The sequence below is a fragment of the Vigna unguiculata genome, chromosome 1 (assembly GCF_037176805.1).
Source record: "Vigna unguiculata cultivar grain cowpea cultivar isolate G323 ecotype 2 chromosome 1, ASM3717680v1, whole genome shotgun sequence".
Classification (NCBI taxonomy): Eukaryota; Viridiplantae; Streptophyta; class Magnoliopsida; order Fabales; family Fabaceae; genus Vigna; species Vigna unguiculata.
Window position 1 is genome coordinate 6,872,228 of NC_140792.1, and position 27,156 is coordinate 6,899,383.

At 31.9% G+C, this 27,156-nt stretch overlaps 1 protein-coding gene and 1 pseudogene across 1 annotated transcript; both read left to right on the forward strand.

Moving 5' to 3' along the window:
• Window positions 1-313: 313 nt before the first annotated feature.
• Window positions 314-692, forward strand: LOC114163103 (seed maturation protein). Its single transcript, XM_028047194.2, has one exon. The coding sequence runs from the start codon at window positions 359-361 to the stop codon at window positions 593-595; it is 237 nt and encodes a 78-aa protein (XP_027902995.1). The 5' UTR covers window positions 314-358; the 3' UTR covers window positions 596-692.
• A 24,590-nt stretch (window positions 693-25,282) lies between these two features.
• On the forward strand, window positions 25,283-26,943 carry LOC114187698 (histone deacetylase 5-like; annotated as a pseudogene).
• The last annotated feature ends 213 nt before the right edge of the window (window positions 26,944-27,156 follow it).

Below are 27,156 nucleotides of genomic sequence, written 5' to 3' on the forward strand. Positions count from 1 at the left end.
ACTTTTTGAAAAAGTTTGGGTACCAAATGTGTATTTATACCTATAAACAAATATAAAGAAAGAAAATTGAAAAACACATATGTTAGAAGAATTAAAAGTTCAGTAAATCCATAGAAGTAATATCAAATTCTACACTCACTTGACAGAGACTTTCTAGATACTAAAAAGGCAGAAAACGTGGCAGAAAACAAGAGTGAGAGTACCAAATATAAGACACGTGTAATCTCATGGCATGTTGCATACAACGTGGGTTGATTTTGGTAGGGTGGTGTTATATGATCTATATCCTCCCATGATATATATATACGGATATGTGAAGGTGAAAAATAAGCATAGAAACATTAGAGATCAGAGAAAGATGTCTGGGGCACAAGGAGCACAACCAAAAGGGTCAAAGACGGCAACAATATATGAGTCGGTAGGAGGAGGAGAGAACAGGACGAGGACTGAGTTACGTTCACGGGAGGATCAAGGTTGCATTCAGGTGGAGAAATTGCAGGACAAGGTCACTGATCCTGCTGGCAAAGGTGGTCCTGTCTTTGGTGCTGGCAAAGAGGAAGACAAACAAGATCTTGGAGTTACAGGCACAGGCTAAATCATAACCCAATGGAACCCATTTGAGTCTTCCTTACTTTACTTGTACTTTATGTTTTATGGAATAAAAAAGGAAGAGGTTGTTGTTATGGGCTAAATTTTTTACCTTCTTTGATTTCTTTCTCTGCACTGAGTCATTGTTTTATGTTTAACTTTATTATTATTTGATTTATTTTGATTTTTTTATTATATTTTAATTTAATTTGGTTTTTTAATTAAAAAGATTTAATTTTTAATTATTTAAAGAGATTTAATTTGATTTTTACGTTAACACTGAGTATGTACATATTACTATGAAATTTTTTATTTTTAGAAATTTTTAAAAATAATTAAATTTTTATGTGTCATTTTATGATCGTGAAAAAACTATCATATATAGTAGGTTATGATTTAATTTTGTCCTTTAAATAATTTAATTTTAGGTTTTAGCTTTTTATGCTGAGACCAAATTAATAATTAAAATAAAATTTTATCATTTAAAATTTTATATATATATATATATATATAAAACTAATAATTTGAATAGATTTTTTCAGTTATAACTTTTTATATTTGAAATTTTTTATATATATAAAAAATTAATAATTTAAATAATTAGATGGAGTAATTTAATTTATAAATATATTAAAACATAATTAATCTGTCCAGGATGCACGAAACTGGTAGTTGAAAACCAATTTGCAAACAAAGTAAAACATTACTTAAAAGGAATTGTCGTAGTGAGCTAAGACTATGTGCTAATCCCTCAAAAGTAAATCCATGCAAAAGTAGAGTGATGTGAGGGATCATCTTGATGGATGAATTTTCCTTTTCCTAACCCGTAAAGAAATTGTTTTAAAGACCTTATTCAGCCATTACAAAGATAAACATGTCAAGTTCAATTTTGAATTTCACTAAAAAAAACCAAACGTGAACGTAAACATAAAAGAAAAAGGTATAAAAGAAAAACTCAAATTATAATTTTTTTCTCTTATAAAAACTTTTAGAATTAAGAAAGAAAAACTATCAATAATATAGTCATATATAATAATATAGTCATGAATATACTCTCTCGTTAAGAAGTACACAAATTCTAAACTCCTAAATAAGATTCATAATAGTCCCACGACCTGTTTGTTTATGGACTAACACTACGCTGTCTGTTTATGGACTAACACTCTGCGTCGTCCACTGCGTCGTCCATAATTATTAACAATATGATTGATAAGCAGATAGTCAATTCTTATAAAATTTCAAAACAAACTTTGTAATATTCCGATCGAATATTATTAATTTAAATAAAATAAAAATTCAGTCAAATATTATTAATTTAAATAAAATAAATACAAAACCACGTTTATAACAACTCCTCTTTCAAAATGCAGGGAAAATTAAATAATTTATTACATTGCTAAAGATTCAAAATTCACAAAATAAATGCCAACTACAAGTTCTTGTAAAAATAAAGATTTACAAAATCATTAAAATCCTAAAATCATAAAACTTCACAAAAAGATTCATCACGCGTTTCAGTGACCATTTGAGCTATCGGCAGGCGATCTAGTCTTACCGTCAGGCGGCACACACGGCACACAATAACCGTGATGTACTTTTTTTTTTTTTTCATTAGACCCAAATCTTCCTCTCTGTAAATCTAACATGCTCCCTCGAATCACGAATGGATCACTCTTACATGTGATTCTGTTTCAATAGGTTTTCAATCCAACCTAGTAAGAAAACACTATTACCCCTCCCATATAGCACTTATTCACCATGAAGTCCAAATCTCAAGTTGGCCTATCATGGCTCCAATTCCAGCCACCAAAAATCCCTTAGTTGGTTCTAAATTCAATTTTTAGTTCACTAATTTTCTAGTAACAGTTCTGCCAAACACTCTCCTATAATTCACATATCAGTCTCCAATCTTAAGGAAATGATTGCATCCTAATTTCACTTGAGCATTTTGCTACAAATCTCAAAACTCTAATTTCCCTTATGCAATTCATATATAATCATGTTTCATGCTCCTGTTATCAACTATTTTCCTGTCACAATATTCATAACCATGGCCTAACTTTAAATTCAATACCCCTTTGTGATTTTAGGCACTTTATCCACTTCTTCATCCCCTATTCAAGGTTTCTTACTCCACCTCCCTCGGCAAAACCCGTGCCTCTAGGCAATGCATGCATTTCTAGATAAAACCTAGAATTTCTTTGCACCTGCGAAGATCCCCACAAAAATTATAATACATTTCTTTTCCTATTTCCTTAAAATTGCCATTAATCTCGATTACAAATATACAACATACTCCATATCTATTGCAAGTCAGACGTCCATTAATCCCATAACATCAACAACCCTAATTTCCCAAACCCAAGTGTTCATATGATTTCCTCCACTTAGCATCCAATCAAAACGTAATTCGACAATATATGGCATCCAATAATCATCGAACAGATAAAGCTCCATTTTTTTCGATCAGAATCAACCCAAAACCCCAAAAACATAAAAAATTGAGCCACATTGCTCGCATCGCCTGACGGTTGTTTATCACCGCCAGGCCATTCAACCAAAAACTCAAAAAATGGGTGACATAGCTTACATTGCCTGGCGGTCAGTTTCATGCCGCCAGGCAGTTCCTTATAGGAACCCAGAATTGCACAGAAATTTAGATGTGTCGCTTGGCTTCTCTGAAGGCCCGCTAGGCGGTTTCTGAAAAATTAAAAAAAATGCACAGTTTCATAAATTAAGCAATATTTAACCATCTAGAACGCATACAATTCATACAATTAAGCGATACAAATTGAAATGAACTTTGGCAAAAAGGGCTCTTCACATTCATGCCAAAAAGAATTTTGGCAAAAAGAAAGTTTAAATTGTGGTTAACAAGGTTTGAACCCACAACCACACAATTGTCAAATCAATGCACATCCAATCAACCAATTCATGTTTTATGACATAGTTTGACATACACAAGACTAGAACCCAAGTTCCTCCATAATAACTAAGTACTATCAACCAATTAAGCTAGTACTATTTTAAGTCATAAAAGTTAGTATTAATTATCATAAATGTTTCCACTACCCACATTTATTGAATAATTAATTATTTAATTATTTAAATTTTTCGGGTCTTACGGGGATAATAATGTTTAGCGAGACTAAGGAAGAGATGTTGAAGATTCTGTGAGTTGGTGGTTAGTTTGTCGGAAACTTGGTTATCGAATGTGAGCTTTACTAATGAGGAGTTTGGATTTTGGATTTTGGATTTCATTTGGGGAGTTTACCGTGTTGACTGATTTGAGTTTTGCATTTTAAATCCAAATCCACAAGTTGTGGGAAAATTTATAGGTTACTTGTAAGACTTGCTGGTTAAATTCTTCAACCCTAAAACTGATTTCCCTCATTCTTTGTTATTCTTGTTATTCTCAACATTACAAACTGTCCACACTTGCAAAGGAGTGTTACTTCAAAACCTATGGACCCACCACCCTTAAAGGAAATACTATGATTTTGTATTCCTGTGCATTACAAAACAATATGAAGATGAAGGGTACATAACCATAATTCACCTGAAGTATGCACAAACAAACCAGAACCCAAACATGGAGACAACCATCATTGGTTAGGACAATTTTCACATTTTTCATTGCTAAAAATAACATACTTGTCATGTCACTTCCTCTCTTTCGTCTCAACATTTAAACATCGTGTGCCATGTGTGTATTACCTTTCTACATGGAAAGAATCAAAACGAACATTTACTCCAAATTAATGAAAATGACCAAATTTGATATTCTTAAAAAGCTAAAATACTAAATTGGAAAAACAAAAAATTAAAAGTCTTTTAAAAGATTTGAATGAGGGTAGAAATTAAATCTGTTTATAGGAAGTATATTTTTACTTCTAAATAATTAGATGATTTTTTTATAGATAAGATAGATTTCTTACTGATAAAGGGAAAAACTAAGCTAATAAAGTCATCCTAGGACTAAAAGAATTGTTTATAATACTTTAGTTTTACATATAACATTATAACTTTTAAAATAGTAACAATAAATTAGAACGTGTCTAGAAAAACATGGGTGAACAATACCTCTATGTTATTTTTGTTATTATATTAAAAAATAATTTAGGTCATTATTAAATTTTATAATTAAAGATTATAAAAAAATGTTTTTTAAATACATTTAATTTTTTTATGTTTGTTTGATGTAAAATATATTGAAAAATAGAAATTAAATGGAATTATTATATTTTTGAAAATAAATATATTTAAGGATAATTTTAAAATATCATTATATACACTAAATGCGAATCTTTTTCAAATATATTGTTATAAATTATATAAGAAAGATACATATTTTGAAAATATTATTAATTATAACAATATACAATGGGATTTTATCTTAATTTACATATTTCATAACTTTATTTTATCTTATATTTTAGATTTATAAAAAGTATAAACTACTCATATATATATAATAACTGTACACTGCATGCTATAAATACCTTATTACATAACATTATTATTTTTCTTATTTTCTTAAAAATATAAAAGCATTGATCTTCATAATGAACATTACAAACCATAAATTATCTCATAAAAAAATATAACATGTAAAGCAAGCCATTAAACTCTCAAATATAAAATAAATTAAACATTTTTATTAATAGAAGATGACAACCATTAGAAAAAAAAATGTTATAAAAATAGTTCGTTCTAGAGTATAATTCCAAATTGTATAAAATATCTGGTGTGTGAAAATTACTTTTTAGTTATATGTATGCCTTCTATAAATAATTATCCGTCGTCTTTTTGAAATAACAGCAATTAATAGAAATCAATGTTTAAATATTTTATTACCGTTATAAAACAGTTAATAATAGAAAAAAGAATAAAGAGAAAGAAATAACAACAATTAATAAAAAAAATGTTTAAATATTTTATTACTGTTATAAAACAGTTAATAATAGAGAGAAGAATAAAGAGAAAGAATATAGTATCAAACACTAGTTTTTTATATCTCATTATCAAAGGGGGAAAGTCCCTATTTATAGGTATAAAAGATAACTCAAAGGGACAACTCAAGGGTTACAAACTTAATGTATATAATGTAAATATCATTAATAGTAATCAAGCTGAGTAACTATCAGCAACTCAACTCAATGTAACACTCCCCTTTGAATGTCCATTGATCAAAGAACGTGCCTTGTTAAAACCTTATTAGGAAACATCCTTTGGGATAAAAACGTAGTTAACGAAAAAGAGTACATCATTCTTAATTCTTTGATATAATATTCTTCTATTTCTCCCCCTCATGTTAACTTTCATCTTTAAGATGTCGGAGCCCAATCTTGTGAACCAATTGCTCCAAAGTTCTCCTTGAAAAAGACTTTGTAAATAAATCTTTAATATATCCTTCTTTCAATTGAGCAATACATGCATTGTTGTCTTCATATATGGTTGTTGATTCCATTTTTCCTCATGTAATGCTAAAAGTTGCATGATTTGACGATGTTGTTATTATGGTTTGTTTCAGAGACTGCCATGAAATCAATATGCCACCACATGTGAAGAAATATCTTGTTTGTGATCAACCATTATGAAGATCAGATAAATAACATGCATCTACACAACTCATTTAATTTTGAATCATTTGGATAAAATAAGCCTATATTCAAAGTACCCTTAAGGTAATGAATTATATGTTTTATAGTAATTCAATGTGTTCTTGTAGCTGAAAAATTATACCTTGCTTAACAAATTTACAACAAATATTATATCAAGTCGAGTATAATAAGCAAAATACATTAGTGCTCTTATAACATTAAAATATGGTATTTCTTGATCAAAAAGTTCTTCATCATTGTGAGGTCTAAAATGATATTTATCAACATCTAGCAGCCTAACAATTTAAGTGCAAAAATGATATAACTTGTCCATATAGAACTTTTTAAGCACATTCATTATATAAATCTCTTGATGTTAAAAAAATACTTGTATTTAAATACTCAATTTGTAATCTCAAATAAAACTTTGTACTTACAAGATATTTTATCTCAAATTCTTTCTTTAAACAATCAATTGTCTTTGTGAACTCATTAGGAGTTTCAACGATGTTTATGGTATATACATAAACAATTATGACAAGTTTATTTTCTGATATTTTCATATAAATACAAGGATAAGTACCTTTCTTTTAACAAGTACTTACAAAGACAATTATATCATATACATCTTGATTGTTGTAATCCATAAAAGAGACTTGTTCAATTTTATTGAATAATCCACTTTAGAATTTACATTGTTTGGTAAATAATATCCTTTAGGGATTGTCATATAATTATCCTTCTTTATAATATTGTTTTGTGCAAAAATTCATTTGTACTCAATGAGTTTTACACCTTCACGTGTGCGGACTACAAGTCCAAAACCTTTTGTTTAACATGCAAATCTAATTTTGTTTTTATTTCATCTTTCTATTTGGTCAATCATTTCTTTGTCGACAATCTTGATCCTCATTGTCACTCATAACATTCATCATTATATTATATGCTAAGGCATTGTCAACGTTGACTTCATTTTGGTTCCATATTATCTTATTCATGACATAATTTATTGAGATCTCATAATTTTCAACAATTTCAAGTACATGTGGTTCTTTTGGAACCAAGGTTATTCTGGAACCCAATTATTAATTATGTCAAATGAATCTTTTATGATTTACACCTCCTTGATTAGGTCATCTTGTCTTTTTAGTTCATTTTGTAACGTCCTAGCCGGAAATTACTATTTAAAAATAAATAAGAAATAAGATTTATAAAACATCACATTTATTCTCGCAATTTCCAAAAAAATGCGGGAAAATTAAAAGTTCAGCATCGCTTCCGTAGTAATTAAAATCGTACTATTCAGTTATTACAAAACCAAACCATAAAAAAATACAGAAGAAAATCATAATAAAACTAAGTAAATAATCCCGTCGTGACCCCCACTCTGTCTCTACGTATCCGCCTGCTCACCTGCATTAACATCTGCTCCCATGTAACAAGTTACTTGATCATCGCCACCACCTGATAGTCCACACGTGGGAATAACCTTGCCACAGCATCTCACCTATCAGACAATCACCCGAACCTCGCCGTACAAGCCACACGTGTTACCCCAATACAAGATTACATGTTAATAACTACCCCATCCACTAAACATAATCTTCATATATCCTTACATGTTAATAAACTGAATTGCACCTCATACATTGCACTTGGCATTCTTCTCATTTATTAGCATATCATTTCATATAAATCTATCTCACTCTCTCTGCCATACTAACATACATTCTGAATTTAACTTACCACATGCACCCAATTATGCTTCATTAGAAGTTACTTGAACTCATCAAAGGCTTATTCATGTATTTTACAAACTCCAAAATAAGCAATATTAAATAATGTATATCTCTAGCTACTGACCTCCAAATCAAATCTCCACCGTTCAAAGTGAAGAACCACATGTTATGGACCACCTGTCAAAATTTCACCTAAATCGGACGGTTAACGAACCAGAAAATGCAGTTTTACGAAAACTACGCGAACTAGAAAAATTGGTGGCACCTAGCGCCAAAAATCAGACGACTGGCGCCCGGCGGGACTAAAATACCGCCCGACGGTTACTGTTACGTGAAAAGTACGAAAAACAGCGTTTTTCATGAATCAACACACCACGCACCTCTGGGGTGGAGCCTGGCGGCCAATATGGTGCCGCTAGGCGGTTCTTGCAGTTCCAGGAACCCAGAATTTTCCTCAACCCCTACGAACCTTATTCCAACCCCTACAATTCTGATTTCACTCGATTTACGATCTAATAGGCTGCCTTCACATCTTACCTTCTCCTCATTTGCGTATTACATGCCCCATTCCCTCAATTACCACACTTCTACAAGATTTGATACCTCGTTCTTGGTCACCAAATTGTTCAAATAAATATCAAATTCCATTTCTTTATTATTATCCCACAGAATACAAATCAACATATGTAATGCGTATTATCTCATCTTCTCATTCCCGTATAACCTCCCATACCCAAACAACCTAAGGTTCATGTAATTTTGGAAACTACACAGTTATAATATCCAATTCACCATGCAATTATTCACACACCGTAGAATTTCAATTCCAACATCATCACGCCACGAAACCATCAAAAATCACTGTAAAACTGGCAATCCAGCGCACACCGCCTGGCGGGTCTCCTTCGGCCCCCCGACGGTTCATAAAAAGAACCCAAAAACTGACGTAAACACATGTGCCGCCTGGCGGCAGTCCTTGCGCCGCCAGGCGGTTTCTGGAAAAATCCAAAAAATGCAAACAGAACAAGGACTCACAGATTTTTCATGTCAAACATGACTCAGAACACATCATCATACTATATATAGATAAAACACGCAACAATCATAATTTAAAACAACGAAGGAACTCCCCTAACCTGGATTTCCTTCGCCTAACCGTGACTGTGACATACCTATAGGTGCTTTGTAGGCTGTCCTGTGTGCCCAAAGTGCATCATCCAATCTCTTGGCCCAATCCTTTCGACTAGGCTTCACTACTTTCTCTAGTATCTTTTTAATCTCCCTGTTAGAGATCTCTGCTTGCCCATTAGTTTGGGGGTGATATGGTGTAGCAATGCGATGTGTCACCCCATACTTCTTCAACATGTTCTCAAGTATCTTATTACATAAATGAGTCCCCTGGTAACTGATGATAGCTCGTGGTATCCCAAACCTACAGAAAATGTTAGACCTGACAAAACTCATGACAACTCGAGAATCATTAGTCCTTGTAGCTATGACTTCCACCCATTTGGAGACATAGTCTACAACAAGCAAAATATAAAATCCAAAAGAAGGAGGAAAAGGACCCATAAAATCAATACCCCAAATATCAAATACCTCACAATATAGCATGGGTTGTTGAGGCATTTCATCCCTTCTTGAAATGGATCTGGCTGCCCTTTGACACTGCTCACAATTTTCATATACCCTTTGTGCATCTTTAAAGATAGTAGGACAATATAATCCACAATCCAACACTTTCCTACCTATTCTTTGTATGCCATAATGTCCACCAAAAGGAGATGAATGATAGAACTCAAGCACATAAGGTATCTCGATATCTGGAACACACCTCCTTATGACTTGATCACTACCAATGCGCCATAAGATTGGGTCTTCCCAGATATAGTACTTTGCCTCACTTTTTAGCTTGGTTCTTTCATATTTGGAGAAGGAAGGAGGAATAGCAAAAACAACCAAATAGTTAACAATGTTAGCAAACCAAGGTTCAGGAAACATACCTTTCACAACAGTCAATGCTAGGAAGACTTCATCAGGAAAGTCATCCTTAATAGGAATATTATCTTCTCCATTTTCAATCCTGCTAAGATGGTCGGCTACTAAGTTATACGCCCCACTTCTGTCTAGAATCTCAATGTCAAACTCTTGGAGCAGTAGCATCCATCTAATCAACCTTGGCTTCAAATTTGCTTTCTTCAGAAGGAATTTTAATGCTGCATGATCAGTGTAAACAAATACCTTGGAACCAAGTATATACGGTCTGAATTTGTCCAAGGCAAACACAACAACCACTAATTCCTTCTCAGTTGTGGTGTAGTTAACCTGCGTTGTGTCCAATGTTCTGGAAGCATAATATATCACATGTGGTAGCTTCCCATTTCTTTGTGCAAGCACTGCTCCTACTGCAAAATTTGATGCATCACACATCAACTCGAATGGTGATGTCCAATCAGGTGGCTGGATTATAGGAGTGGTGGTAAGCGCCTTTTTCAATGTATCAAACGCGTTTTTGCATCTCTCTCCAAAGTCAAATGCTACATCCTTTTGCAACAAGTTGGAGAGGGGGTTGGCTATCTTGCTAAAGTCCTTGATAAACCTCCTATAAAATCCTGCATGTCCAAGAAAAGATCGAACCTCTTTCACAGAAGAGGGGTAAGGCAATTGTGAAATAATATCAATTTTAGCAGGATCTACAGATATACCATTCTTGGAAACAACGTGACCTAAAACTATACCTTGTTCCACCATAAAATGAAATTTTTCAAAATTTAAAACAAGGTTAGTTTCTTCACATCTCTCCAAGACTCTAGCAAGATTAGACAAGCAGTGATCAAAAGATGAACTATATACACTAAAATCATCCATAAAAACCTCAATATAATGCTCCAACAAATCTGTAAAAATACTCATCATACATCGTTGAAATGTTCCTAGAGCATTGTAAAGGCCAAATGGCATTTTTCTATAAGCATATGTACCGAATGGACAAGTAAAGGTAGTCTTATGTTGATCCTCGGGGGCAATACAAATCTAAAAATACCCATAGAATCCATCAAGAAAACAATAATGAGACTTACCTGCCAATCGGTCTAACATATGGTCCATGAATGGTAAAGGAAAGTGGGCCTTCCTGGTGGCCTGATTTAGTCTTCTATAATCAATACAGACCCTCCAGCTATTCTGAATACGAGTAGGAATCAACTCGTTCTTCTCGTTCTTGACCACGGTGATCCCATATTTCTTGGGGACCACATGTACAGGACTCATCCAAGTGTTGTCAGAAATACGATATATAATACCTGCTTGTAGCAAATTGGTGACTTCCTTCTTCACAACCTCCATCAGTTGAGGATTCAGTCTCCTCTAAGGTTGCCTTACTGGCTTAGCATCCTCCCCCAAGAGTATTTTGTGCATGCAGAAAGAAGGACTAATACCAGGAATATCTGCCAAAGTCCAGCCTATTGCTCGCTTGTGATCTTTGATAACCTGCAATAGCTTTTGTTCCTGCTCGTCAGTAAGCAAGGCAGATATAATAATAGGGAGTTTCCCATCCCTCTCAAGATAAGCATATTTCAAATGAGATGGTAAAGGTTTCAACTCCAAAGTGGGTGGTTGTTCCACAGATGGCAACATTTTACTGCCTAAGGTAATTTCAGCCACCTTAGCATCACACTCGGACGCCACAAAGGTATCAAATAGTGACACCGCGTCCTCAATATCACCTGTTTTACAATTTCTCTTTCGTCTAAAATCAAGCCCGAAATATTCGAAAAAGAGAAATCTAAAGAAGAAGAAAAACCAGATAAAACGTCCAAAAGTCCAAAAGCATAATTGTTCACTACATTACTCAATAAATCAATATGAAACAAAGAATGGTCTTCAGTTGGGTGCTTCATGGCTTCTAGCACATTGAACTGCACCTTCTCATCTCCTATCTCCATAGTTAAGGATCCTGCATGCACATCTATCTTGGTACGTGTTGTCATCATGAATGGTCTTCCCAAGATAATTGTGGTTGAACTCATTCCTTCATCATCCTTCATGTCCAAGATGTAGAAATCTGCAGGAAAAATTAACTTGTCCACACGGACAAGCACATCTTCTAGCACACCTACAGGGTTAACTGTGCTACGGTTGACCAATTGAATGACCACACCAATAGACTTAAGAGGTCCAAGATGAAGTGAAGTAAAAACTGATAAAGGCATTACATTAATGGAAGCTCCTAAATCTAACATAACATTGTCAAACTTAGTACTTCCTATAATGCAGGGAACAAAAAACATACCTGGATCCTTACACTTTTGCGGCATTCTGATTGCAGGCTTCTTAATTAAGCTAGACACATTTCTTCCCATGTTCACTACCTCTTTGTCCATAATACGCCTTTTATGTGTACATAATTCTTTGAGAAACTTAGCGTATTTAGGAATTTGTCTCACATCATCCAACAAAGGAATGTTTATCTCCACTTTCTTGAAAGTATTCAAGATTTCTTTGTGTAACTCCTCCATCTTTTTAGTTTTTGGTTTCAAATAGTTTGGATAGGGAGGAGGAGAATAAGGTGAAAATTTTTTAGAGAAAGTATTAGGGGATACCAACCTAGAGTTATCACTAGGTGCAGGCATTTCAGATGTTGCTTGTGTTGCTTCATCTAATCTTCCACTTTCATTATCAAGTACAACTTCATTGTCCTTATCTTCATCTTCTTGGGCATCCCCAAGGCCTTGTATTTGCTTACCCGATCTTAAAGTAATAACACTTACATTTTGTGGGTTAATTACAGTTTGTGCAGGCAAATTGCTCGAGCCTTGTTGAGACTTCATCTGATTTAAATCATTTGCCATTTGTCCAATCTGGTTCTGCAAATTTTGATTGGTTGCTTCCATCGTCTGTTTCAACTCATTGATTTGTCCCTTCATCATGTCAGCCATCATTTTCATCATTGTTTCCATGTTTGAGTCACCAGAGGTTGCAGTTGGTTGTGGTTGTTGCCTCTGTTGAGGTGGAACATAGACTTGATGGTGTTGAGACTACTGATTTCCCTATTTCTGACTGGGATATTCCTTCCAATCTGGGTTGTACTTGTTGGAGGACAAATCATGGTTGTATTGCTGCCGAGGTGGTCTATTATTGCCATAGATGTTTGCAGCATATGCCTGAGGTTGTTCACTGTCTAACGTCCATGTCTCTTTTAACATAGAACAAGCCTCGGTAGGATGATTAGTAGAAGCACAAATTCCACATAAGGTAGAAGAGATAGGCTTTTTCTGTAAGTCTGCCAAGGTCCTTACCATGGCGCTAAGTCATCCAACTTTCCTTCTATTTTCTTGTGATCTGCAACATATGAAGCTTCTACTCCATGAGTTCCCTTTAATAGAGTTATAGAATTACTCCTGGTGGTAAATTGTTGATGGTTCGACGCCATATTCTCTATTAATTGTCTTGCATTTGTTGGCGTTTTGTCCACCAATGACCCTCCACTTGCAGCATCTATCATTTGTCTATCCATGATACTCAATCCCTCATAAAAGTACTGAATGAGGAGATGCTCGTTTATTTGGTGATGAGGACAGGAAGCACATAACTTTTTGAATTTTTCCCAATACTCGTGAAGATTTTCTCTTTCTTGTTGCCTTATCCCATAAATATCTTTGTGAATAGCAGCAACTCTAGATGTTGGAAAAAAAATTTCCAGAAATAATCTTTTCAGAGTTTCCCAAGTATTGATGGATCCTGGTGGAAGGCAGAATAATCAATTCTTAGCGACATCTTGCAATGAGAATGGAAAAGCCTTAAGCTTAATATGTTCCTTTGTCACTGTTGTAGGTCTCATGGATGAACAAACAACATGAAATTCCTTCAAATGATGGTACATGTCTTCTCCTGCTAATCCATGGAATTTGGGTAAAAGATGGATTAACCCAGACTTAAGCTCACATTCTCCATCTGGATATTGGATGCACATGTTTTGTGTAATTGCTGCATCCGGTGAAGCCAACTCTCTTATTGTTCTTTCTTCCATTCTATCTTCTTGAATTTCTGGTTCAGGTGATGGATCAGAAGATATGTTAATCACCGGAGGTGATTCTAGCGGTACACTTTCAATGGTAGGTTCAGATGATGACGGTGCTCCTTTAGTAGAACACCTGAGTTCAAGTCTCCTGCGTGATTTACGCAAGTTCCTTTCAAGTTCTGAATCAAGTTGATAGAATTGACTCGGGTTAGCCCGAGTCATGCACTACGCAGTCCACCTAAAAGTGTTTCTTGTTTTTTTTGTTTTTTTTTTTGTTTTTTTTCTCCTATTCTTGTTTTGGAGAAAGATTTCAAGAAAGAAATAAGTTAAGATGTCGTTGGGTCTACTCCCAAGAAAGAGAGGTGCGTCACAATGGACAACTTAAATACCAAGTCTTTCCTAGACAAAGTTTTCCTAACTAGTCTCAAACAAATTTCTTAAAAGAAATTCTTAATCAAAACAAAAATAGAATTTTGCTTGAAATATATAAAAAGAAAACTAAAGACTACAACAAACACAAACTCTATTAAATGTAAATGCGTAAAATAAAAAAAATAATAAAATAAATAATAAATAAATAAATAAATAAAATAAATAAATAAATAAATAAATAAATAAAAATAAAATCAAAATATAAGAAATACTAACCGTATTCCCCGGCAACGACGCCAAATTTGATATCGCTATCGTTAAGCGATCAAATTACCACTACTTAACTTTAGCAACTTCAGTATTGCCAAATTAGTAGTGAACAAAATAGTTAGGGTTAAGATAACCTTGAGTCGTCTCATAACGAATACAGAATTGATCTCAAATATTTGATTCTTATAAAAATGCAATTAAAAATAGGGGGTTTTGATATGCAAAGAAAATGACATGGAAGATTGTAAACACAGTAATAGTAAATAGGTCAATTCTACTGCTTTTTCAAAATAGGATTCTTCATCGGTTATCTAGAGATTATTGTTAAATTAATTATTGTTGTTGATTTACAAATCAATCAATTTAAAGTCTCAATTCATTTGTTGGCATTCTCACTTTTAATCAAAGTACAATCTCAATTAAAAGTGAGAATTTTTAGATTATCCATAGTAAATTCAACCAAAGTACAATCTCAATTAAATTTTACTATGCCTAATCATGTCTATTCCTTTGTTTCTTCACCAAATAGAAAACTTAATTAATCAAAGTAAAGTCTTGACTAATTTTAGTTAAAGTAATTACCTCCAATCAAAGTACAGTCTCAATTATTGGCAAAAACTTATTTAATCAAATGAAAGTTTCTAAATAAAATCAAAGTAAAGTGTCAATTGAATTTAAAAACCTTTTAACTCATATGATTAGCATGCATGTAGATTTAAAATCATTATTTTCTATTCGATTAAGAAGCAAAGGACATAGATAAATAAAAACCACAACAATAATCAAAATAACAAACACATAAATTCATCTAACCTTAGAATCCAGTTAAGAAATTACAGTGGAATCAACCCTAAAAGCTTAGCCCTCCATGGCTTTGATGGAATACATGATGATATGAAGGAAAGAAATATAAAAAGAAAAGAGAGAATGAGAGATGTGATGTATGACAGTGTCTGCCAAAACCAGAGAGTTCTAAGTTGTAAGTTTTTTCGCTTCTGCTCCCGTAAGTCTCTTTATATAGGCTTCAACTGGACTTTGGGCTTTATCTATCGGTTGCTAAAATCTATTATTTTTATTTAATTAATTAGCAACTTAATTTTAGTCCAATTTCCAATTCTGCCCTCTTATTTAACCATTTTTGCAGTTTTGACCAGAGTTGACTGTTGGCTTTGACTAGTTGACCAGTTGACCAGTTTGACTGTCCAATAGCAGCCTGACATGTGGCAGAGTGCTTTCTCTCTCCAGACTAGGGTTTCTCTCACACTTTGGTTGCGAAGGTGCTATGACGGCTGCTGCTGCCGTTTTCCGGCGAGGCTTGACGGCGAACAATGTGGTGCTCACGGTTTGCGACGCGGTGGTGCTGCGACGGTGGTTAAACGCTGCTCCGATCTGGCTTGCATTGTGTTGGTTCAGATCTTGTTTGCTTTAGCTGCTACAGCAGTGATGGTGGTCGCGTTGTTGTTGCTGCAGAACTACCATGGTGCTGGTGTCACTACTGCTGCGGTGCTGTCATGGCTCGTGCTCGCGTTAATGGTAGTGGCAGTGTCTAGACCAAATACCTCCTATGATATTTTGCTGAATTTCTTTGCATTCCTCGTCATGTGTCTTGAGCAGCCACTGTCTAGATACCATATAGGCTCTTTGGCTTGAAGACTCAACTGCAAAACAAGTCAAGAGGATGCAGTTACCCATTTGTATTTACCTTCAAGAACTCTAGATCTCTTGAAATAACATTTATTTGATGCATGTCCAATTTCACAACAGTAAAAACACATAATAAAAATTGGTTTGCTCATGTTAATGAATTTTGTGGATTCTAATCGATGTCCTAATTGATTAGCATATTCTACATAGCCTATGCCTTCTCTGTTTAAGACACTCCATTGAGAACCTAGAATTGCATCCAAATTATTTCTTCCAAGAGTAAATATAGTAAGTGTGCTCATTAGATATTTTATTCTCTCTAATTGTTTGGAACAATTTTCACAACTAATAACATTTTTCTTGTAATTACAACTCTTATGCTTTTCCATGTTTTCTAGTTCAGTTTTCAACTCTTTATTATCTGCTTCCAGTTGTTTTACTCTATTCTCAAGCCATCTGGTTTCACCCTTATGTATGTTATTAGAACATTGCAATTTTCTAGCATCATCATGCAATTCATTATACACATCAAGTAATTGATGAAATTTGCATTCATAACTTTCATCCATGGATTCAGGACTACTTACACTATTGGCATAGGATTTTGTATTAACCATTAAGCATAAATTTGTTTCTTCGTTATGTCTTTCACTCGAATTGCTGGAAGTGCTAGAGTCATTGTCCTCCCAAGCAATATATGCTTTCTTCACTTTCTTTGACTTCTTTGATGCCTCACTCTTTTCCTCCCATTTCTTTTTGATTTTGAGAACTGGACAATCAGGCTTGATATAGCCATATTTGCCACATCCATAACATCTTGGTGTGCTTGGTGAATCTTGTTTCTTGAATAAAAATTTTCTTTTTCCTACAATTTTTCCATTGGATTTATTTTTATATTTCAAAAATTTGAAAAATGTTTTACCATTAGGTTCAATGTCTCAGAATCAGAATTTTCATCTTTTTGATTTCCCATTTCTTCAAATCTGCTAGCTTTGCTCTTGTTGACAGATTTTGTAGCAGCTTTCAATGCAATGCTTTGCCTTTTCTCTCCTTTCTCTTCCTCTTCTTGTCTTCCAAGTTCCAACTCATGTTCCCTTAGTTTCCCAAAGAGGGTTGTCATATTCATTGCGGTGAGATATATGGATTCTGATATAGCAATGACTTTAGGCTGCCATGATCTACTAAAACTTATCAAAATCTTGATATTCAATTCTTCCTTGTCAAAGGTCTTTCCCAAGACTATGAGGTGGTTCACTATATGTGTGAATCTTTTCTGCACATCATAGATTGTCTCTTCAACCTTCATCCTAAACCTTCATGAGTCACTTGTAATACATCCCACATTTCCTTAACGGATTGACGAATTGATAAAAAATCTTTAAGAACCACTTTTCCTTCCACGTTTATATACTTTATATTTCGTAATGCATTACATACAAATAATATATTCTTTTTAACATCAATATTTTTTATTCAATTTTACTCTTTAATAAATAATATTTTTTAAAATTACAAATAAATATTTTTATTTTTTTTAAATTAAAACAATAAATAATAACAAAAAGAAAAGAAAATAAATAAAATTATCTATAACTTTATGAAAAATTATATTTTCTGTTAATAATACATACATTTTCATTTACTATATATATTTCCACATTTCTATATTTCGTAATTATAGTATAACTTGAAGGTATTATATTTTCATATACTATAAATAAACATATTTATATATACATTATTTATTCAATTGTACTCTTCAAAAAATATTATTTTTTTAAAATTAAAATAATTATCTTATTAATCGACTGTTAATTTTTTAAAACTTAATTATTTTTTCAATTAAAATAATTATTAATAAAAAACATATTCAGAAAATAAATAAAAAATGGTCTATAATTTAATGAAAAGATAATATATTTAATATTAATAATAAATATATTTTCATTTACTATAAATAAATTATATTTGATTATAAAAAGTAAATATATATATATATATATATATATATATCATTTTATTATAAATAAAAATTATCTTTTATTTTAAAAAAAAATTAAATTTATTAATTTTTTGTCTAATATCCTGCTTTGGGGCGTTCTTGTACCATCTCCGGTCAAAGAAGTAAATTATTTATAGATGTAATGTCAATGCAAGTGGTATGTTACATTTTGTAAGGTTCTTCCGTGTCAAATGCAAAATCTTATGACATTAAAACACATATGCAATCAAGAATCAAAAACTTTAGAACAATGATATATGTAAATAAATATTTACAAAGCTTTACCAAGGACTTCAAAAGAAAATTTGTAAACTCTTACAAAATGTTTCCATCTAGGCAGATTTTTTTAATGCGAAATGATTGTTGAAATTTATAGGTAGCATCAAGGTTGCAGTCAATGGCGGAGCTTGCATGGAGGAGGGGTGTCATGTAAGGACGGCTCAACGGTTTAAGAGACTTAAAAGCAAACTTAATAATTGAGACCTTTAATTTAAAATTTATTTTTTTAGTTTTTTTATGCAAAATTATTTATTAAATTGTCATAATTAATTTCATTAAAGATTTCTTTCTCAATATATAATAGGATTAATCTGTTTAATCTTTCTTGTGACATTTTGATCTTAAATAAGTTTTTATTATCTTTAGCTCTAAGAAACTCATTTAGCCTGAAACAACCAACACCAAAATTGTTAACATTATTTTATAAACTATATATGCATTTGGAAAAAAAATTATTCTTTTTATATAATTAAAAATGTCAATTGGTTTATCATTTTCCAAACCTATAATTAATTTCCCTTGAGATATTTAATTATGAAATTAAATCAAATTCATCAATATCCAAAAAATTATCATGTTTTAAAGATTTTTCAAGATTTAAGCATTTTTCTTTAAAAAATGAAATATCTATACACCGTAATACACAAGACATATGCTCTTTTCTATTCAGAGCTCCTTTTTTTTATGCAATTAAAGCCTCAATTCTTCTTTTCTTTTGAATTTTTGAATAGCCTATTCAAATTTTCTAGTTGACATATCTATATATTTTTATATAAAATAAAAAATGATAATATATAAAACACTATTAAAGATAAATATATAAAATGAATAAATTAAAACAATAAAACTTGGTTCTGATTGTCAAGAAAATAGACTCGATAGTATACTTGCAGTATCTTGAAGTCTTAAGTCTTTTCTTTGTTCCTAAGTCTCAACTCTTTCACAAACCTACAAAGTTATTTATTTTAAGATTAATCATTAATAAAAAAAATATTGCTCTTCACAACTCAATACTAAGTCTTTCTTTTTTTTTCCTAAACTTGAATTATCTTTCTATAAAAAACTCAACTTTGAATTATGCTTCAATTAATCTATTATGTACAAAAAGAGTAAATCATAATCTAATTAATAGTTTTGTAAAAAAATTCAGTTTTTCCTCAAGATATATGCCAAAAAAAAACACATTTTTAATCCTAATACAAATCCAAAATAGAATAAAAATAACAACAACATAAATAGAAAGAAAAAACATACTAAAACTTGAATTATCTTTCTACAGAAAACTCAACTTTGAATTAGGCTCCAATTAATCTATTATCCACAAAAAGACTAAATCATAATCTAATTAATAGTTTTGTAATAAAATCAATTCTTCCTTAAGATATATGCAAAAAAAAAAAAAACTCTCAGAACCCGTAAATCTAAAAGTACCGAAAAACAAAACTGGACAAAAGAAACACATTTCTAAATCTAATACAAATCCAAAAAAGAATAAATATAACAACAACACAAATAGAAAGAAAAAACATACTAACCAATAAATGGATGAAAAAATTGGTACACATAGACAACATGAGATTCAAGAGATTTAATGGATGTAATCTGCCAAAACCCTAAAAAAAAGACCCTTAAAATAAAATAAAGTAAAGAGAGGTAAGAGAAGTCATAGAGAGATAAAAGAAGAAAATAGAGTCTAGATTGATTATAATAGAATAAAGATATTTAATCATTATCTTTCTTGTAAACACAATTATAATTTACTAAAAAAATATTTTAACTCATTAATTATCATTTTTACCACCAATAAAAATAAACATACACTAATAATAATTTAATTAAATTTTATTCCTAAACATAAACTTATAATTAATTTAATAAAGCTATATTAGTAATAAAATATTTTTTTAGGCCTTTTTTATCTTAAACATAATTTTATAATTAGTTTAATAGAGGTATATTAATTAGTACTAAAAAAAATTTGAGGTCTTTTTTTAGGCCTTTTTTCTTAAACATAATTTTATATTTAATTTAATAGAGAAATATTAGTAGTAAAAAAATTTGTTGAGGCCTTCTTATCCTTGAGGCCTAAAGTGAGTATTTTACTCGCACTTTACCCTTGAGCCGACCCTGGTTCCATGGCCCCTCAAACTTTTTTGGAGTTTTTAAATTGTAGATGATATATTGAGAAATGTTTTAAAATTATTTGGGTATTTTAAATTATTGGTGATATATTTGTAAGTTTTTTCAAATTATATATGATATATTAAGAATGGATGGAAATGAAATTGAGTATATTTTTATTTCTTTAATAAAATAAAACATTAACTTTAATAAATAATAAATATAAATTCAACTATAATAAAGAATACAAAAATTTATCAAGATATTTCTCTTATCTTCCACTTTCATATGTTTTCATTTTGGTTTAATTAATCGGATGGTATCCACTTTCGTTCAGATATTTCAGTTTGGTATTCGCTTTCAAAAATGTGTCAAATGAATCCCAAATTTTGAAAAAAAATGTCTCAATTAGATCCATCTCAGAAAAACGTTATTAATACCGTTAACGGTATTGGTATTTAAAATGCCTTACAAAGTTAAGTATTTATATTTATATTAAAATTTAGTGGTAAAAGTCATGAATAAAGTTAACGACGTTAATAATTTTTTTCTGAAAGGGACTTAATTGAGACACTTTTTCAAAAGTTGAGACTCAATTGACACATTTTTAAAAGTGGATACCAAACTGACACATCTGAACGAAAATGGGTATCATCCGACTAATTAAACCTTTCATTTTTTGAAGAGAAAGAGACTTAATATTTTTTTTCTCTCATTTCTTATATGTTCTCTTCCATTCTTAAAAAGAATAACTTCACTGTGACGTGATTGACAAGTGTACCAAATCGTACAAATAATCAAGTGGACAAGTCCAAATATGGTATCCCACCGGGACTAATGTGGTTTAAGTGTTTAACTATAATGGATTATTTATGGATAAAGGTACAACCAACAAAACATTTTGTGGGTTTAGAGAAAAAGTATATTTAGAATTATATGTAAATAATAAACAGAAATTGGCAGAATAGAAACAAAGAGCTTAATTTAGAAGAATATAATATAAAAACTTCACCGAGATTGAATTTCACGACTCCATTCAAAATTCAAAGTAAAAAGGTGAACAATGACACATGATGTAGTTAACAATAAAATGTAACGGGATTCAATTGAAAAATTTTAAAATTTTAAGGAGTCAATAGACCACACAAATTTAATTTGTTCTCCATTGGAAGTTCCCCACATTTGACAAAACATAATTAAGTGTAATATAAAATACCTTAACTATTTTTTAAATATAAGCATAATGCACAACCAATGTCAAAGAATATTTTTCGTATCATAAAATCATGTGCAAAAGGCTTATAAACATAAACCAAGAATTTGTAATAAAAATTGATTTATTGTCAGTACATTAGCAATATAAGCATATAGAAAAAGATATAAAAGCTAAATTATATATATATATATATATATATATATATATATATATATATATATATATATATATATATATATATACTAAATGTAATCTACTGGAGAGAATATTTTACTGATTTTATAAATCAACCTTCCCGAAGTATATCAATTTATATCAGTTATGTTGACATTAAAAAATGTATTAAAAAACAAAATAAAAGAATATAAAGAAAATTATACTAAATTTATGATAAAAATTAGATTTGAACAAATCAATCATTATGTTCATAATCACTTAAATTCTTCTTTGAGTCACTGGGAGTGATAGAAATTTTTCAATTAGGATTCTGATTTAGTGTTTAATTTCTATGATTTGATTTGATTGAAATTTTTTGCCACAACAGATGGAGTAGAACACAAAAGGTTAGCAATGTCCTTCCAGGTATTCCACTCTCATTCTTATTTCATTTTGTGTGGGAGTAATGTCTTGGATTATATTCATTCTACTCACAAATCAGTATTGCATCCAATGAGAGGAACATTAAGAATAAGAATTAGCATATACCATCATTGTATTTCAAGGACAAATATACAGACTTTTGGTTGTTGCTTGTTAACAGTTATATGCACTTGGGACAAGTTTACTTTGATTAACTCTTTTATGCCTGTGACACATATGACAATAGCTTGATCGTTCATGGGTTTCATTTTCTTGCATTTTAGGAGGCATAATAATCAGCTGAAAAAAATTAGGAACACAACCATTTAGGTTGGCGTGAACGATTATCGTATTTGTCAGTTTTTTTTTCACTGGGCAAACTACTTTTCATAATTACAAGAATAGACATTTTTTTTAAAAAATACGAATTTGTACAAAATGTGTTGGGGTGCACGTTTTCTCATGAAGAAATCGTGAGGGGGGTGTGCATTTTTGGGTCAGAGAGAGAAATCGTGCGAGTCCAAATGTTCTCCAATTTAGAAAACGTGGGGGTGGGGGGGTAGGCGTTTTCTACTAGAAAACGTAAGGGGGTAAGACATTTTCTAATTGAAAATGTGTAGGGGTAGCACGTTTTTAGGTTTTTAATTTTTTTTCTATTCGCACCCCGAACCCTTTATTTTGATTCTGGATACTCATATGCTTTTGGGGGCTGACACATTTTCAGCTGAAATCGTTTAGAGAGCCAAGTTTTGTATGCTGTAATCGATTACTTTACGACGTAATCAATTACTGAATGAGTTACAATGTTTCTGGGTTTAATGTAATCGATTACAAAGATATTGTAATCGATTACAGAATGAGTTGTAGTATTTATGGTTAAAGGTAATTGATTACAAAGGTATTGTAATCGATTACAATCGTCTGGAATGATGACCCTTAATGCGACAATAAGAACATTTTTTTGTTTCATCCGTAATCGATTGATCCATTTCGTCATGGATCCTTGTCGTTGTTGGTCGTCCGGAAGTCTTGCACCTAGTTTGTGGGTCTGGAATGAAATTAGGACTTGTATATGTTGACCAATAGTCCTCATTTGTGCCTAGTTCATGCACTCCGCCAAGTTTGTTATCATGTGGGTGTACCTCCACCCCTCATCATAAGCTTGAGACCACTTGTGTAAGGGGATTTTATCAATACAAGCTACTGCTTGCGAGAATTGGGATCTCATAGTTGAAAGTTTTGCTTGCACTGTAGGTTGTTTGACTTCGTAAGCTGTGAAGTGAGCGGTGTATGTAGAGAAAATTTGGTAAAATAATATATGGTGGTGTTATTGTATATATAAGGACTTGAAGGAGGTTCACATAGCATTATTTACCAAAAGTATATGAGTATTCGAAACCGAAATAAAGGATTGAGGGTGCGAATAGAAAAAAAATTAAATACCTACAAACGTGCTACCCCTACACGTTTTCAATTAGAAAATGTCCTACCCCCTACATTTTCTAGTAGAAAATGCCTACCCCTACGTTTTCTAAATTATAAAACGTTTGGTCCCACACGATTTCTCTCTCTCTCTCTCTAACCCAAAAACGCACACCTTCTCACGATTTTTTCATGAGAAAACATGCACCTCTAGCATATTTGGTCCAAATTCATAAATTTTTAAAAAAACGCCTATTCTCATAATTATGAAAAGTGGTTTGCCCAGTATAAAAAAAATCGTATTTGTCTTTGTGTAATAGATTGTCAGAATTGTCGTTTGACTGACTTGAATTATTGTTCAATGTTTTTATTCTTATTTTGAAAGTTGGTATATATATTTTTTCTCAAATTTGTAGAGTTAAAATTGTGATTTCGTTGTCATACTCTGATTTTGAAATCCAAGTTGGTCTTTATTGAGCTATAAACTAATTAACATTTTAATATCAATCTACCAACATGTAAAATGCATGGAAAATACAATATAATTTTATTTTTTTATAATGTATTGTTCTAATGCATAATATAAGCATTTGCTGGCACCATATTTTTAAAATGGTTTATAAACATAATCAAATTATTCAATTCCACTACGCCAACGTGATTATCCTAAACTAATGCTAACTTTAACTTTGGTCTTTGATTTCTCTTCCTCAAATGTATTCGTGAAAAAAAAATAAAAGAGTTGTTAAGTACAACAAAGTAAAAAGTACTTAGTTCAAGTATCACATACCATTAAAAAATTGGAGTTGCTTAACTTTCAAAATTTAATATTGCTTAAACCATGTTCCCTTAATATTATATTTAAATTAATCTTTTAACTGAATATGATATGATCAAAGTTGTATTTTATTTAACTATGCCTTATGTTTGGTAAAGAGTCACGGTTCATGCTCATACCCCGACCCAGTTTTGGATTAGCCAGCAAGTTGAGTCTAGTTTTATATACTTTGTCAACTTTTAAACAAATTAAAAATAAACAAAGCATAGTTTGATACATTTAAAAAAAAGTCTTTTTTGTTTTCGTATATTTGATGATGACATGATGAACGTATAATGTATTTTCATTTTATCTCTCATAATATTCTTTTAATTTTCGTTCTTCACTAGTAAAAGTCTACAAATTTCAACACAGAATCACAAACTAGTTGACCGTAGTCATTCAGTCTAATATCTGTGTTTATTAGGTTTCTTTTTCAATAGAGGACCCACCATAACCTTTCCCTCCTTCTCTCTGTAGTACGTGAAGTCATAACAGATTTTTTCTTTGCTTCTCTTTTTCTCTCGTTTTCCTTCTCTTTTGTTTTTTTCTCTTTGTCAAAACTCCAATACAGTACACTATTCTCTCGCCTCCATTGCTTCATTTCTGCCATGGAGAGAGGTAAGGAAAAAGAAAGCGGTGCCATTAGTCAAGAACGTCGCATGGGTTTACTTTACGACAGCAGATGTGCAAACACCAGTCACCGGATGAGGCAAACCATGTCGAAAATCCTGACCGCATTAAGTCAATTTGGAATAAACTCGAAAGCGTCGGTGTTCCTCAACGGTAAGTCATGCACATTTCTTTCTTTAGTCTTGTTAGCATATTAGAATCTTGCTTATTTCTTTTTAGTCAATTTATCTTTATTTTTAGTCTGTGTTATCTTTAACGTGCTTATTTTGTTCATGCATTTGTTCATGCAGTTGCGTTCTTATAGATGCCAAGAAAGCTCAAGACAAACATTTGCGCTTGGTACATTCAATAAACCATGTGAGTACAATGAAGAACATTAGTTCCAAGAAATTCAAATTGCGAAGGATTGAGTTGACCTCCGAATGGGATTCCATCTATTTCAACGAAGGGTCTTCTGAAGCTGCATTTTTGGCGGCTGGTTCTAGCATACAGGTACTACCTTCCATTCTTTTTTATATAAAGATTCTTACTTTAGGCATTGTTTCCATATTCTTTTCCTTTGTCATCTCTAACCTTGGTTTGTTGGCAAGTAGGTTGTTGAAAAGGTGGCAAGTGGGGAATTGGAATCCGCTGTTTCCATTGTTAGACCTCCGGGTCATCATGCAGAATGGAAAAAAAGGAATGGTATTTTGTATCTTTAACAACGTAGCAGTTGTTGTAAGCTATCTACTAAAGGAAAGAGTGAGTACACCTACTACCATTTCCAAAGAATTTTTTTAGTCATTATTTTTCTGATTTTTCTGTTTGCGACAGCATGATCTAGATTTGAAGAAAATTTTGATCGTTGATTGGGATGTCCATCATGGAAATGGTAATCAAAAGATGTTCTGGTATGATTCTCGAGTTTTATTCTTCTCCGTTCACAGGTGTGTTTATGTTAATTATTTTCACATGTTTTCTAGTCAATCTTATTAGTTGGTTGTTGATCTTGTAGTTGTTTCTTAATACAGGCATGAGTCTAGGAATTTTTATCTTGCTAATGACGATAGGTTTTATACTAAGGTCAGAGAAGGAGAAGGGGTTGGATATAATATAAATGTCCCCTGCGAGAATGTGAATTGTGGTAATGCAGATTACTTTGCAGTGTGGGACCACATCTTGCTTCCTAGACTAATGACGACGAGTTTTATACTAAGGTCGGAGAAGCAGAAGGGGTTGGATATAATATAAATGTTACCTGGGAGAATGCGAATTGTGGTGATGCAGAATACTGGTCTCTCTATCATGGATTCTCCACACGGTTTGCCTCATCTGGCGACTAGTGTTTGCACATCTTCCTGTCGTACAGTAAACCCACACGGTGTCCTTGACTATTGGCACCGCTTCTTTTTCCTTACCTCTCTCCATGGCAGAAATAAAGCAATAAAGGCGAGAGAATAGTGTACTGTATTCGAGTTTTGACAAAGAGAAAAAGACAAAAGAGAAGGAAAATGAAAGAGAAAGAGAAGCAAAGAAAAAGTCTTTTATGACTTCACGTACTATAGAGAGAAGGACGAAAATCTTATGGTGGATCCTCTATTGAAAAAGGAACATAATAAACACATATATTTGACTGAAATATGGTGGGTCCTTTATTCATACTTTTTTCCTCAATGACTACGGCCAACTAGTATGTGATTCTGTGTTGAAATTCGTAGACTTATACAAGTTCAATATGTTGGTCTCTATATCAGTAACAGAACTTTTTTCTTTTATTTCAGTTGATGAATTTTGCTGAAGGTAGGATTGTACTAATTTTAGAAGAGGGATATAATCTTGATTCCATTGCAAAATATATGCACGCTTGCTTGGA